This window comes from Anolis sagrei, chromosome 1 (genome assembly GCF_037176765.1).
Source record: "Anolis sagrei isolate rAnoSag1 chromosome 1, rAnoSag1.mat, whole genome shotgun sequence".
NCBI classification, from domain to species: Eukaryota; Metazoa; Chordata; class Lepidosauria; order Squamata; family Dactyloidae; genus Anolis; species Anolis sagrei.
The window spans coordinates 31,249,308-31,262,510 of NC_090021.1; the positions used below are offsets into that span (position 1 = coordinate 31,249,308).

A 13,203-nucleotide genomic window follows, 5' to 3' on the forward strand; every position below is an offset into this window, starting at 1 on the left:
CTGTTAGTCCCAGCTTCTGCTAACATAGCAGTTCAAAAAGCATGCAAAGGTGAGTAGATCAATAGGTACTGCTTTGGCGGAGAGGTAATGGCACTCCATTCAGTCATGCTGACCACATGACCTTGGAGATGTCTATGGACAATGGTGGCTCATCGGTTTAGAAATGGAGATGAGCACCATCCTCAGAGTCGGACATAACTAGACTAAATGTCAAGGGAGAACCTTTACCTTTTATATATGTGTGTGCGTGTCTGTGTGTATAGCTGGAGTTACACTTAAAATGTACCTATTCTGACTTACATACAAATTCAACTTAAGAACAAACCTACAAACCTCTCTTTCTATATATATATATATATATATATATATAGAGAGAGAGAGAGAGAGAGAGAGAGAGTGTTTGCAACTTGGGGACTGCCTGTACTCAAATACTATACCTCACTGACTCTTGCATACATAACGTTTAATCCTAAATTCTGCTTCATACTACTTGATTATTTTACATTACTACTAAAGGTTTCCTAAAAATGAAACCATGCAAAAAAGACTCAAAACACACACTTCTGGTAGAGATTCTGACTCACCCCTTTAAGAAGACAATTCCTTATTCACGTTTACTCAGTAAACGTACTCATATGTATATATAAGTTATGATTTTAGTTCATTAAATAATAAACAGATAAAGTATGACACTCGTTTCAACAAAGGTAAGAAAGAGGCAAGAAACAGCAGATAACAGAGAAACCCATTGAAACGAAGGACTTCTGGTTTAAAAAATACTATAGAGCCGTACTGGATGACCCAAAAAGGACACATTTTGTCAGATGGGAATAATTGAAATCATGGATACATGAATAGTATTGTACTGTGCATATATTTTCAATCATAAATAATGTATCCCCTTATTTGTTTACATTTCTCAGAAAAAAGGACTTTACTACTATTCTTATTTCCTTGTGCATCTTCCCTTTACTACAATAGTTAATTTTTATTTATTTTATTTTTAATGATTTCTTATGAACGAATCAACCTTTTCAGTTATACAATTTATAACAAAGCAATATTTTTAAGGGTTAGCAGTCCTCAATAATCTAGCTACAGACTTCTCCAATGCAAAAACCGATGAGAGAAGTCTTTGTTAGCACAGAAACATGCAATTTATTTGTGTGTAATTTGTTTTCCACAGGCTCACACCACAGAGGAATTTCAAATCCTCTTGCATCAACTAAGATCACATACTTTAAAAGAAAATATGTAGAAGAAGAAGAGTTTCATCCACCGCTCAGCAGCTGTTCACCTAAAGTAAGTGTTTAAAAGTGATATCAACGTATTTTTGATAGGTATCTTTGTGGCTGAAAATCCTCCCATCCATATCCATCCAGGCAATAGTCCATACTGCTTAAATAGTAATGATTTGTGTTGTCAAAAGCTTTTATGGCCGGAATAATTGGGTTGTTGTGAGTTTTCCAGGCTGTTATGGCCATGTTCCAGAAGCATTTTCTCCTGATGTTTTGCCTGCATCTATGGCAGGCTTCCTCAGAGGTGGTGAGGTCTGAGATCTCACCACCTCAGAGGATGCCTACCATAGATGCAGGAGAAAGGTTAGGAGAGAATGCTTCTGGAACATGGCCATACAGCCTGGAAAACTCACAGCAACCCAATGTATTTTCCTTACTGCTGTATTATTTGGGCTCTTATCTCAAGTTCTTGATTGGAAGAAAGCTCATGAAAAGAGATCCTACCAAAACGGGGGCAGTGTGAAATAGAACAGAAGGGATTATCTTGCCAGCTTTTAGTTCATCTCTATAGGACTGATAGCTACTCCCAACCCAATAGTGTTTTCGACCTCATCCCACACTGTTCAGCAATATGCAGGAACCCTACATATGTCACCCGAGAGCCAGAACAGACACCATGAACCCCATCTCCAAGCTAATGTAAAACCTTTGCATGTGGTGACATTCAGCACCAAAAAGTAATGTTTATTTATTTTAAAAATGATTTTAGCTTAATTGCCTGCATGTTCAGAGTGGCTGAAAAAAATCAAAAAGTAAAACACATATGGCAACAATACATTTCACAAGATGAAACACATGCACGCACACACATAATGTGCACTCCGAAGGAGATCCCACTGTGCTTTCAATTAGGCATTCTTCCTTGTCAAGCTGTTTAGGATTGCAGCACCAGGATCTTAGCCATAGATCAACATCAACATACAAATAGCAAGATCGTCAACCATATGCTTTCCGAGACAGAACTCACAAGAGTCCCAGAAAGTCATGAGGGAGTGGGAAATTAGATAAAGGGGATACAGTATTGCCCTAAAGCAGGGGTTCTCAACCTGTGGGTCCCCAGGTGTTTTGGCCTACAACTCCCAGAAATCCCAGCCAGTTTACCAGCTGTTAGGATTTCTAGGAGTTGAAGGCCAAAACATGTGGGGACCCACAGGTTGAGAACCACAACCCTAAAGGGAATCACTGCAAACTCTATAGGCAAAAAGTCAACATGGACACCGAAATACAACACCGCCTGAGCTCTGTGAGCGCAGCATTTTTCCAAATGAAGCAGAGAGTGTTTGAGGACCGGTACATACCAAGGTGCTTGTTTATAGAGCTATTGTCCTCCCAACCCTGCTATATGCCTGTGAGACTTGGACTGTCTACAGATGTCACATACAACTCCTGGAACGATTCCATCAGCGCTGCCTCTGGAAAATCCTGCAAATCTCCTGGGAAGACAGGTGGACAAATGTCAGCGTGCTGGAAGAAGCAAAGACCACCAGCATTGAAGCGATGGTCCTCCGCCATCAACTCCGCTGGACCGACCACGTTGTCCGGATGCCCGACCACCGTCTCCCAAAGCAGTTGCTCTACTCCAAACTCAAGAACAGAAAACGGAATGTTGGTGGGCAGGAAAAGAGATTTAAAGATGGGCTCAAAGCCAACCTTAAAAACTCTGGCATACACACTGAGAACTGGGAAGCCCTGGCCCTTGACCGCTCCAGCTGGAGGACAGCTGTGACCAGCAGTGCTGCAGAATTTGAAGAGGCACGAGTGGAGGGTGAAAGGGAGAAGCGTGCCAAGAGGAAGGCGCATCAAGCTAACCCGACCGAGACCACCTTCCACCTGGAAACCAATGCCCTCACTGCGGAAGAAGATGCAGAGCAAGAATAGGGCTTCACAGCCACATACGGACCCACAAGAATACTGGAAGACAATCCTCCTCAGAAAACCAGGGATTGCCTAAGTAAGTAAGTAAGTAAGGCAAAAAACAGCCAGACAAACTGAAATCAGAATAAAGGCATGGTTGCATACATCACTGAAATGCCAGACTCAATGTATCACAGTAGTGACACCATTAACGGGTAAATGTTACACATATTTACGTGAAAGTGATAGAAAGGCACATCTAAATGTTGTTCAGTGGAGTTACTAGGGGGTGCAGATAGCACTATGCAGCACCATCAAAATTGTGTGTTTGTGTCTGTGGGGATATCACAATGATTGTCTATCAAACTTTGGTGTATTATTTTAGGGGGAATTTATTATGGATTTCTAGGCATGTCTCTGCAGTTAGGTATAACCACAAAAATGTATATATTGTATCAATACATCTGCGAAGCCAAGATCCTATGCTGATTTACTTTTTGAAGCTTGTAATGTACATACACTCTGGTCAGAGCTGTTATTACAATGACATTTTGAATCAAGTGGTTTTGTCTGCACATGCTGTTGTTTTCATTCCTAGTGGGTTTGTTTATAGTCTCTATTTTTGTTTTTTTGGTATTTTAATTACAATATTGGGTTGTTGTAGGGTTTTTCGAGCTATATGGCCATGTTCTAGAGGCATTCTCTCTTGACGTTTTGCCTGCCTCTATGGCAAGCATCCTCAGAGGTAGTGAGGACCTCAGTACCTCTGAGGATGCTTGCCATAGATGCAGGCGAAATGTCAGGAGAGAATGGCCATATGGCCCGAAAAAACCTACAACAACCCAGTGATTCTAGCCATGAAAGCCTTCAACAATACAATTACAATATTGTGAGGTGGTAGAATCATTGAGTCATAGAGCTGGAAGAAACCTCGTGGGCCATCCAGTCCAACTCCCTGCCAAGAAGCAGGAAAATCGCATTCAAAGCACCCCCAACAGATGGCCATCCAGCCTCCATTTAAAAGCCTCCAAAGAAGGAGCTTCCACCACACTCTGGGGCAGAGACTTCCACTGCTGAACAGCTCTCACAGTTAGGAAGTTCTTCCTCATGTTCAGGTGGAATCTCCTTTACTGTAGTTTCCACGTCTCCAGAGAAGCAGAAAACAAGCCTCCTCCCTCCTCCCTATGACTTCCCCTCACATATTTATACATGGCCCTCATTATGTCTCCTCTCAGCCTTCCTTTCTGCAGGCTAAACATGCCCAGCTCTTTAAGCTGCTCCTCATAGGGCTTGTTTTCCAGACCCTTGATCATTTTAGTCACTCTCCTCTGGACACATTCCAGCTTGTCAACATCTCCCTTTAATTGCAGTGCCCAGAATTGGACAAAGTATTCCAGGTGTGGTCTAACCAAGGCAGAAAAAGGGGTAGCATGACTTCCCTGGATCTAGATGCTAGACACCTATTTATGCATGCCAAAATCCCATTGACTTTTTTTGGTCTCGTCTGGTATGGAAGGAGGTGCATGGGGTGACACCATACGTTACTGCGCTGGGTGACATGAACCCTATTGCTTTTGCATGGAGCACAAGAACAGATAAAAGCAGGCTAAGAACAGCGATGCCAATATAGAAACAGGCCCTCGGTGATCCTTACAACATCTATCAAAATCTCCAGGTAAAATAGGAAGGTGAAGAAATATATTTCTCCATGGCATGAAATTTCTAATTTAAAAGAAATCTAACAAAAAATGAAACAAAGCCCTATGTAGCTTAGCTTTCTAAAAGCAGATTTTCAGAATGGCTCATTGTAATGCACAAAAAAGAGTTGAAATGGCATTTTTTGTCATATTGCAGAAAATTAAACTTCCAGCTCTCTGCATCATAGTAGGCCTCTGTATTAGCAACAATGTTCTGTTACTGCGGTTGTTGTTTAAATGACTATTGTATAGATATACAGATTGCACAATCAGGTGAGACATCTATTTTGCCTGCGAAATACAAAGACAAAACAAAAGCATAGCTAAAGAAAGGCCACAACTTTATTTAATTACAGCTGTAGTCAAGGACTGACCCGTGTGCCTTTTGACAGATGAGCTCTCAGATTCCCTTAGGATGACCTGAGATACCAGCCATGCTCTCTCAGCCAGATAGTATGGAAAACCTCTGATCATTGCTGAGCCAGACTGACTCCAAACCACGCATCCTGAGTCCCCCTTTAAATAACCTGTGCCTGTACACCAGTCACCCAATTCTGGATCCAAGGCCCATGCCAACTCCCCCTGAAATTTTGACAAAATAGAATGATAAAAATATATTTGTAAAAACAAAGGGAAGGTGGTTAGGACAAGGGCTTAAAGCAGCATTTCTCAATCTGGGGGTCAGGACTCCGGGGGGGGGGGGGGGGGGCTCCACAAGGAGGTGTCAGAGGGATTGTGAAGACTACAAGGAAACATATTTCTGATGGCCTTAGGAACCCCTTTGGTAGAGAAGGCTGGATGTAGGTGAACTACAACTCCAAAACTCAAGGTCAATGTCCATCAAGCCCTTCCAGTATTTTCTGTTGGTCTGTGTGCCAAGTCTGGTTCAAGTCCATCATTGGTGGAGTTCAGAATGCTCTTTGATTGTAGGTGAACTATAAATCCCAGCAACTACAACTCCCAAATGACAAAATCAACCCCCCACCCCACCAGTATTCAGATTTGGGCATATCGGGTATTTGTGCCAAATTTGGTCCAATGAATGAAAATACATCCTGCGTGTCAGATATTTACATTATGATTCATAACAGTAGCAAAATTACAGTTATGAAGTAACAACAAAAATAATGTTATGGTTGAGGGTCACCACAACATGAGGAACTGCATTAAGGGGTCGCGGCATTAGGAGAACCACTGAGAACCACTGGCTTAACGTGAACTGCCCAGGCTTGCTCTTGCCCATGTTTAAGTAACCAATCATCCAAACATAGTGGAAAAAAATTCTGGACCACAACACCCTAGTGATATGGGCCTGCCAGCCCATGAAAGAGCAACACACCTATACACAGTCATTGACTATTGCCAGCACCAGTTGGATCTTTCATGCCAGCAGGAAAGTTAATGGAGAAGGCTGCCTTGTGGCGACTGGGAGGAGCTGCCATGTTCTGCACCCATCCCTTTGTCAGGCATTGTGTCCCTTTCCTATTTTAGCCCTCATTCTCTCCATCTTATCTCAACCTGCATCACACTATATCTTAAAGAGTAAGCAAAGAGTATAGCATCCCATCTGAAATCCAGTGACTGCCTCCTACAGAATTCTGGCACTTGTAGTGAGACCCAGGACCTCTCTGGTTGAGCATTTGAAAACTCCTTCGCTAAACTATAAGCCCCAGAATTCCTCAGGAGGCAGTCACAGGATTTCAGATGGGATGCTATACTCTTTGCCTACTTTTTAAGATCTAGGGCCCTTTCACATAGCCATATATCCCAGAATATCAAGGCAGAAAATCGCACAATATCTGCTTCGAACTGGGTTATCTTGGGGCCCTTCTACACAGCCCTATTTTCCAGAATATCAAGGCGGAAAACCCCACATTATCTGAGTGTGACTCCGATAACCCAGTTCAATGCAGATATTATGGGATTTCCTGCCCTGATATTCTGAGATATAGGTCTATGTGGAAGGGCCCTAGTGTGATAAGGCCTTCTTCAGATGCTTTGAATGGAGTCCCTGGTGGTGCAATGGGTTAAACTCTTGTGCTGGCAGGACTGAAGACTGACAGGTCGCAGGTTCGAATCTAGGGAGAGTGCGGATGAGTTCCCTCTGTCAGCTCCAGCTCCCCATGCGGGGACATTAGAGAAGCCTCCCATAAGGATGGTAAACATCAAACATCTGGGCATCCCCTGGACAACGTCCTTGCAGACGGCCAATTCTCTCACACTAGAAGCGACTTGCAGTTTCTCAAGTTGCTCCTGACATAAAAAAAAGATGCTTTGAACAACAACCCCTTCAGTCCAGCCAACATAATATTTGTTAGAGACAGTGCTGTAGTCCACAATACTTGGAGGGTGCTGGGGAAAGGCTCTTTCTTTCTTTTTCTCCTGTAGCACTGTTAGTACACTGGGTAATAGCTAAACAGTCTTTACAGCTGTGATTGTCATTCCATTCTGTAATAATACCAACCGACCATACATGAATGTATTCATGTTTTGCAAGATGACCATATTGCCTGGACATCTGGAAAACCAAGCCTGAATCCCAGGAGAATGTCAGACTCTATGGTTCATGTGTATCATGACCTTTTTGCTAAATAAGATTGCCAAATGAGATGGTGATTTTTGTAGAGTAGATAGTTTCCCACTGGGAACTGGACAGAGACCAGGAGATAGTTTCACAGAAAGCACAGAGCAGTCTGCCAGATACTTATTGGTTTCCAGTTACATGCAACAATGACTGCAATTGAACCAGAAACATTGGAGTGAACGATTATATTTCTTTTTAATTGCTTTGAAAATGAATCTATACAATGAATGTCTTGTATTGAAATGTATGCTTCATGTATTTTTTTAAAAAACAAACAAAAACAAGACACCCAATAAGATGTGGTGCTCTATATGTTTATTTCTGTAGGGTTTTTAAAAAATAGATAGTATAATTAATAACAGATTCTATTACAAAATGAGATTAACACAATTCCTGATAATTGTTTTCAAGGAATGAGGAATGTGTCAGAAATACGCAGAAGAGGGAATTTGCTGAAAGGAAGGGACTAGTTTGAAAGACGTATATTTATGGAGAACTGGAAAATTTCCCCAAAGTCTTCATAGGAAAGATTTTTCCTCTCTGTCAGATTTATTTGGCCACAAGAGAGAAGAGTAGAAGAAAAACAGGACATAAAGAGGAATGTTTCTCCTTCTCATGCAACATTTGCTTATGCTTTTGCTTATTGGCTGAAGATGAAGAAAGGGTTGTGTCAATGCCAATTTTGTCACTAAGTCCTCTGAATTTGAGAAAATTTTCTGCACACATTTCTTTTCTTCCCCCCAGATATAATAATAATAATAATAATAATAATAATAATAATAATAATAATACTTTATTTATAATCTGCTGCATCTCCCCAGAGGGACTCAGGGCAGATTCCAACATACAGAAAGGAAAACATTCAACGCCTCAGTAAAACAATAAGTACCGACACAATAATCCAAAATAACCCCACATATGAAAAAAAATTAGAACCTAACATCTATAAATTAAATAAAATGGAATAAATCAAAAATTATATAATAACATAAAACCTGCACATAAAACATCCACATTGAGTTACAGAAGCCAACAAAAGTTGACAAAGCTATGTGGGTTAATTCTCTGGCCAGTGATGATAACTGGGCTGCCAGTCTGCTCCCAAGCACAATTTAAAGTGCTGGCTTTAGACTATAAAGCCCTAAATGGTTCTGGCCCAGCTTACCTGTCCGAACGTATCTCCTTCTATGAACTATCATGGAGGTTAAGATCTTCTGGGGAGGCCCTGCTCTCAGTCCCACCTGCTTCACAAGTGTGGTATGGTGGGATGAGAGACAGGGCCTTCTCACTGGTGGCTCCTCAACTCTGGAACACTCTCCTCAGTGAGGTTAGATCACCCCCTGCCCTTCCTGGCCTTTAGAAAGAGAGCAAAGACATGGTTATGCAACCAAGCTTTTGACTAGTAAAGTAATGCAGTACAAGAAATAAATATGGAATATGTGCAATTGACATTTAGAATGGCCAGGTCTACAAGTTTGGATCATGTGATTTTAATGTTTTTATTAGGTGTTTTTAATTTATATATTTTCATGTTTAAATGTTCTCTTCTCTTAGGGTTAATTGTCTTACTGAATTTATGCATAGTTATATGTCTTGTTTAGATTTGTGATTTGGTTTTTATGTATGTAAGGCATTGAATTTTGCCATTCTTTGTTGTAAATCACTTTGAGTCCCTCCCCCAGGGGTGAGAAAAGTGGTATAAATACAGTAAATAAATAATAATAAATAAACATGGACTGACAGAGCCCAAATACAATAGTAGTTCTCAACCAGAGGTCTGGTAGTGGTCTCTCATTGTCTAATCCTCATCCTCATTTTGGAAAGAGAGGAGGGAGGGGGCATCTTATTCCTTTAAGGAGAGAATTCCAGAAGTGGGGCAGCGATCATGGAGAAGGCCCTCTCTCTCATTCCCATTAACCATGCTTGAGATGGGGGTATGACCGAGAGCAGGACTACTTTTAGTAATAATAATAATAATAATAATAATAATAATAATAATACTTCCGCTGACCACAGTGTTAAGAGGAGATGCTATTGGTCAAATAGCATCCACCTGATGAATAAAGAATGCAGTGACATCATTTAGTGTTTTCTGGAGGTGCTTCTGCCCTCATTTTACCCAAAGAGCAAAACAAGAGTGGACATAGATTCAGATGCTTGAGAGTGATCTCATATCTTCAGAAAGTGGGGAAAGTGCAGAGGGGTTCCTCAGAACAGCATTGAAGGTGGTTGCAGTGAGAAGTAGTGTTGCAAGATCTCAGGCCCGAGACTTTCTTCTTATGTCCTCAGGGGAAGGAGAATAAATCTCAGGGAAAGAGCCCTGTTCCTAAAAGATGGTTTGACTTGGTGTTTTTGTTTTCAGTGGCGTACCCATGACTCTGTACAATCATCGTTGATGTTGATGGCATCATACTTAATGATGTAGGCAGTGTATCATGCCTATTGATTCAAAATGGCCAACTTCTCAAAACATCTCCAGAACTCATCAAATTTTGGTCCTAAAATCTCAGGATGAAGGATAATCCTGAACTAAACTGAGAATTGCATGTGGTCATTGCCTTTTTCCACTTTGGTAGAATGGTTTATTTGTCTAGCAATCTCAATTGTCCATTGTGCACAGAAAAAGAGACTTGAGGATAAACTACAGCATCAAAACTGGCGCAGTGCTGGATTTCTACATAAGATAAGCACTAGGATTTAGGACTTCACATTATGAAGAGCCGCTAAATACACAGAGAATGAATAACTTAGAACAACAACTTAGAATAATGGGATTTCTTTTCTTTTTATTGATAAATGGAGGACTTCTAATAGGGCCACTTACAAATCATCAGAAAAAGGATATGCATCACTGCAAAAGAAAACAAAGGATAATATGGATATGTGTTGTCGAAGGCTTTCTCCTGGCCAGAATCACTGGGTTGCTGTGAGTTTTCTGGGCTGTATGGCCATGTTTCAAAAGCATTATCTCCTGATGTTTTGCCCACATCTATGGCAGGCATCCTCAGAGGTTGAGGTCTGTTGGAAACTAGGAAAGTGGGATTTATATATGTGGAATGTCCAGGGTGAGAGAAAGAACTCTTGTCTATTTGAGGCAAGTGTTAATGTTGTAATAGGCCATCTTGATTAGCATTGACTAACCTTGTAACTTCAAAGCCTGCCTGCTTCCTGCCTGGAGGAATCCTTTATTGGGAGGTGTTAGCTGACCCAAATTGTTTCCTGTCTGGAATTCCATTGTTTTCTATGGTTCTTTATTTATTGTCCTGATTTCTAACAGACCTCACAACCTCTGAGGATGCCTGCCATAGATGTGGGCAAAACATCAGGAGATAATGCTTCTGGAACACGGCCATATAGCCTGGAAAACTCACAGCAACCCAATATGGATTTGCATAAGAACTCCATATGCTAATTCTTAATATAGATGCAAAATTAGAAAAGATTTAGCGAATGTAAATATAATTGCAATGCATCTTACAAGTGCAAAATGATGGCCTGACAGATCAGATTAGGTTATCACACTTTTCTTGCATTAATCTCTGCTTTTTTTACCTCCCTGTTTTTTTCTTTTTCTCCAGACAGTATCTGTTTTTGAGGAGCGGGCTCATATCCTTTACATGTCATTGGAAAAGCTGAAGTACATTGATGACCCTGAGGTCTACCTAAGGAGGTCTGTCCTCATAAATAATTTGATGAAGAGGATTCATGGAGAAATCATCATGCAAAACAATTGGTGTTTCCCTGCTTGCTCCTTCGGTACGGCTTCAGCCCAAGAGTGGTTCGTGTCCCATGACTGTCCATATAGGAAACGCCTTCGGATGGCACGGGAGGAATGTGAAAAGGTCCATACCTGCTGTTTTTATCAAGAATGTGGCAGCCACTATTTAAGTTTACCGTTATCTACTAATTCTGCACCAGGGAGCCCCTCTTCTTCCTCCTCTGCTTCATCTTCCTCCTCCTCCTCTTCCTCCATATCTTTGCCAGGTTGTTCCCAACAGGTGGAATATGGTGTCAGCAGTTCCCCTATCTACAGGAATGAAGATCAGATAAATGCCAATGAGATTTTCATTACTAATGCCGGGCCACATGGGCATCGGGATAAGACAGTGTTAGGCAGTGAGAAAGGAGTCCATGAAATGGAGCGAGACCATGCTGCAGACTGGGAACCTATGAAAAGCGACCATGCTATTGAATGTAAAAGTAAATATTATGATTATTTTGAGACGGGGCATGGTGACAAGAGCAACGCGAATGAATCATGGAAGAAATCCTTACGGAAAAGGGAATACTTGCCAAGTGGCAAAATATGTTGCAGTAAAGGAAGCAAAATTTGAACCATCTTCCATGTAATTGCCGTTCCGAAGAACACACCGCATGTTGAATTTCTCAAACTAAATGTCATTCTGGATGGATCTCCTCATGCTTTTATACAGCCAATACAATCATGTCATAAGCTTCACGGATCGTTTTAATGACTGGGGAGCAGATTGCATCGAAGCGTATGTACGGTCTGCATCACGGAACTATTTATAAATATATGGAATTAAAGAGCACAGTTGAATTGTGATATAGAAATATATTTTAGCTTTTATTGCTGAAAGAAACAATAAGCCAGATGGGGAAGATGTAACCCTTCTGAAGTTTGCCCTAGAGAGTTTGACATGATTTAAGAAGAATCTCCTATATCAATGTATGTTTATCAATTATCTATTTGGTAAGCAAATTATTACCAGCAAAGAGGAGGTATACGTTTTGCCCAATGATAATGGCTTTGGCAAAGACTGCATAGAGTTGAAGAGGTGTAAACCCACACCAGGATCTATTATTGACAGCATTTCAGAGTGTCTGGTTTAACCAATAGGATGCGGTAACATAATCAGAAATAATATGTACAATACCAGCACATGTACAGTTTTCATGTAAGCGGCAAGAGCGAAAAAGCCTTATGGTGGTCTATTGCTATAAAGGGCAGAATTTCTTTGGTGCCTTACTTTTTAATCTTAATTTTCCCAGGGAGAAAATTAAGTTAAAAAAGCAAAACAAAACAAAAACAGCTACAGCAGGGATGTAACCTAAACAGGAAAAAAAATAATAACAGGGTGGATCAAATATTATTAGAAACCTGTATCCTTTGAAATAGAGAATTTGAGTTCCAATTCAAATGCATCTATTCTTCTTGTTTGCTCAATTGCTTTTTTTGGTTTGCAGTCCTTAGAAAGGGATTGAAGAAAGAAAGAAAAAACAGAGTTCTCTTGTAAACAAGCATTAGCTGCTTGAACATTTCTATGGCAACTGTCTGTTGCTGTGATTTTTTCCTTTTTGTTTCTGGTATAATGAAGTTCATGAACCAGTGGCATGCTTTATACTTTACTCTGTTTCACATCATTTTCTCTCTTTAAAGTTGTAAAGAGCATGTACTGGGGTTTCCTATAATGTTAGGGTTTTTTATTCTGGGAAAAAAAGCACAACGTGGTGATAACAAGATTTTTATCTGAAATGAATGTAAGGGTTTTAATCTCCTTTTTCTTCTTCAAAAGATTATCTTGGAGAAACAGGGAAATAACTTTCCATTGTTAGACACATATTTTGATCAATTTCAGATGTTCTCATGTTAAAATGACATTTGGAGCAAGATCTCGTTAATGTTCCACACTACTACATCCTACTGATAACTGTAGGAGGATAACACAGAATTATGTTTGCCACATTGAAACGGCAGAGATTTTGGTCTGCCAGGCTGAATGACTTAATAAACCATTTGGGAAACAAA

The 13,203-nt window shown here is 40.6% G+C and overlaps 1 protein-coding gene across 5 annotated transcripts in view; it reads left to right on the forward strand.

Moving 5' to 3' along the window:
* Positions 1-12,595, forward strand: part of SERTAD4 (SERTA domain containing 4) — a 50,069-nt gene extending 37,474 nt beyond the window's left edge. For 4 of the 5 annotated variants that reach the window (XM_067463673.1, XM_060754345.2, XM_060754343.2 and 1 more), the window contains exons 3-4: positions 1,187-1,302; positions 11,012-12,595. In XM_067463673.1, coding sequence (XP_067319774.1) covers positions 1,187-1,302; positions 11,012-11,767 — 872 coding nt within the window. In that variant the 3' untranslated portion in view covers positions 11,768-12,595. Of the gene's footprint in view, positions 1-1,183; positions 1,303-11,011 lie in introns of all 5 variants that reach the window. The other variant, XM_067463670.1, reaches the window with a different exon arrangement.
* Positions 12,596-13,203: the final 608 nt, after the last annotated feature.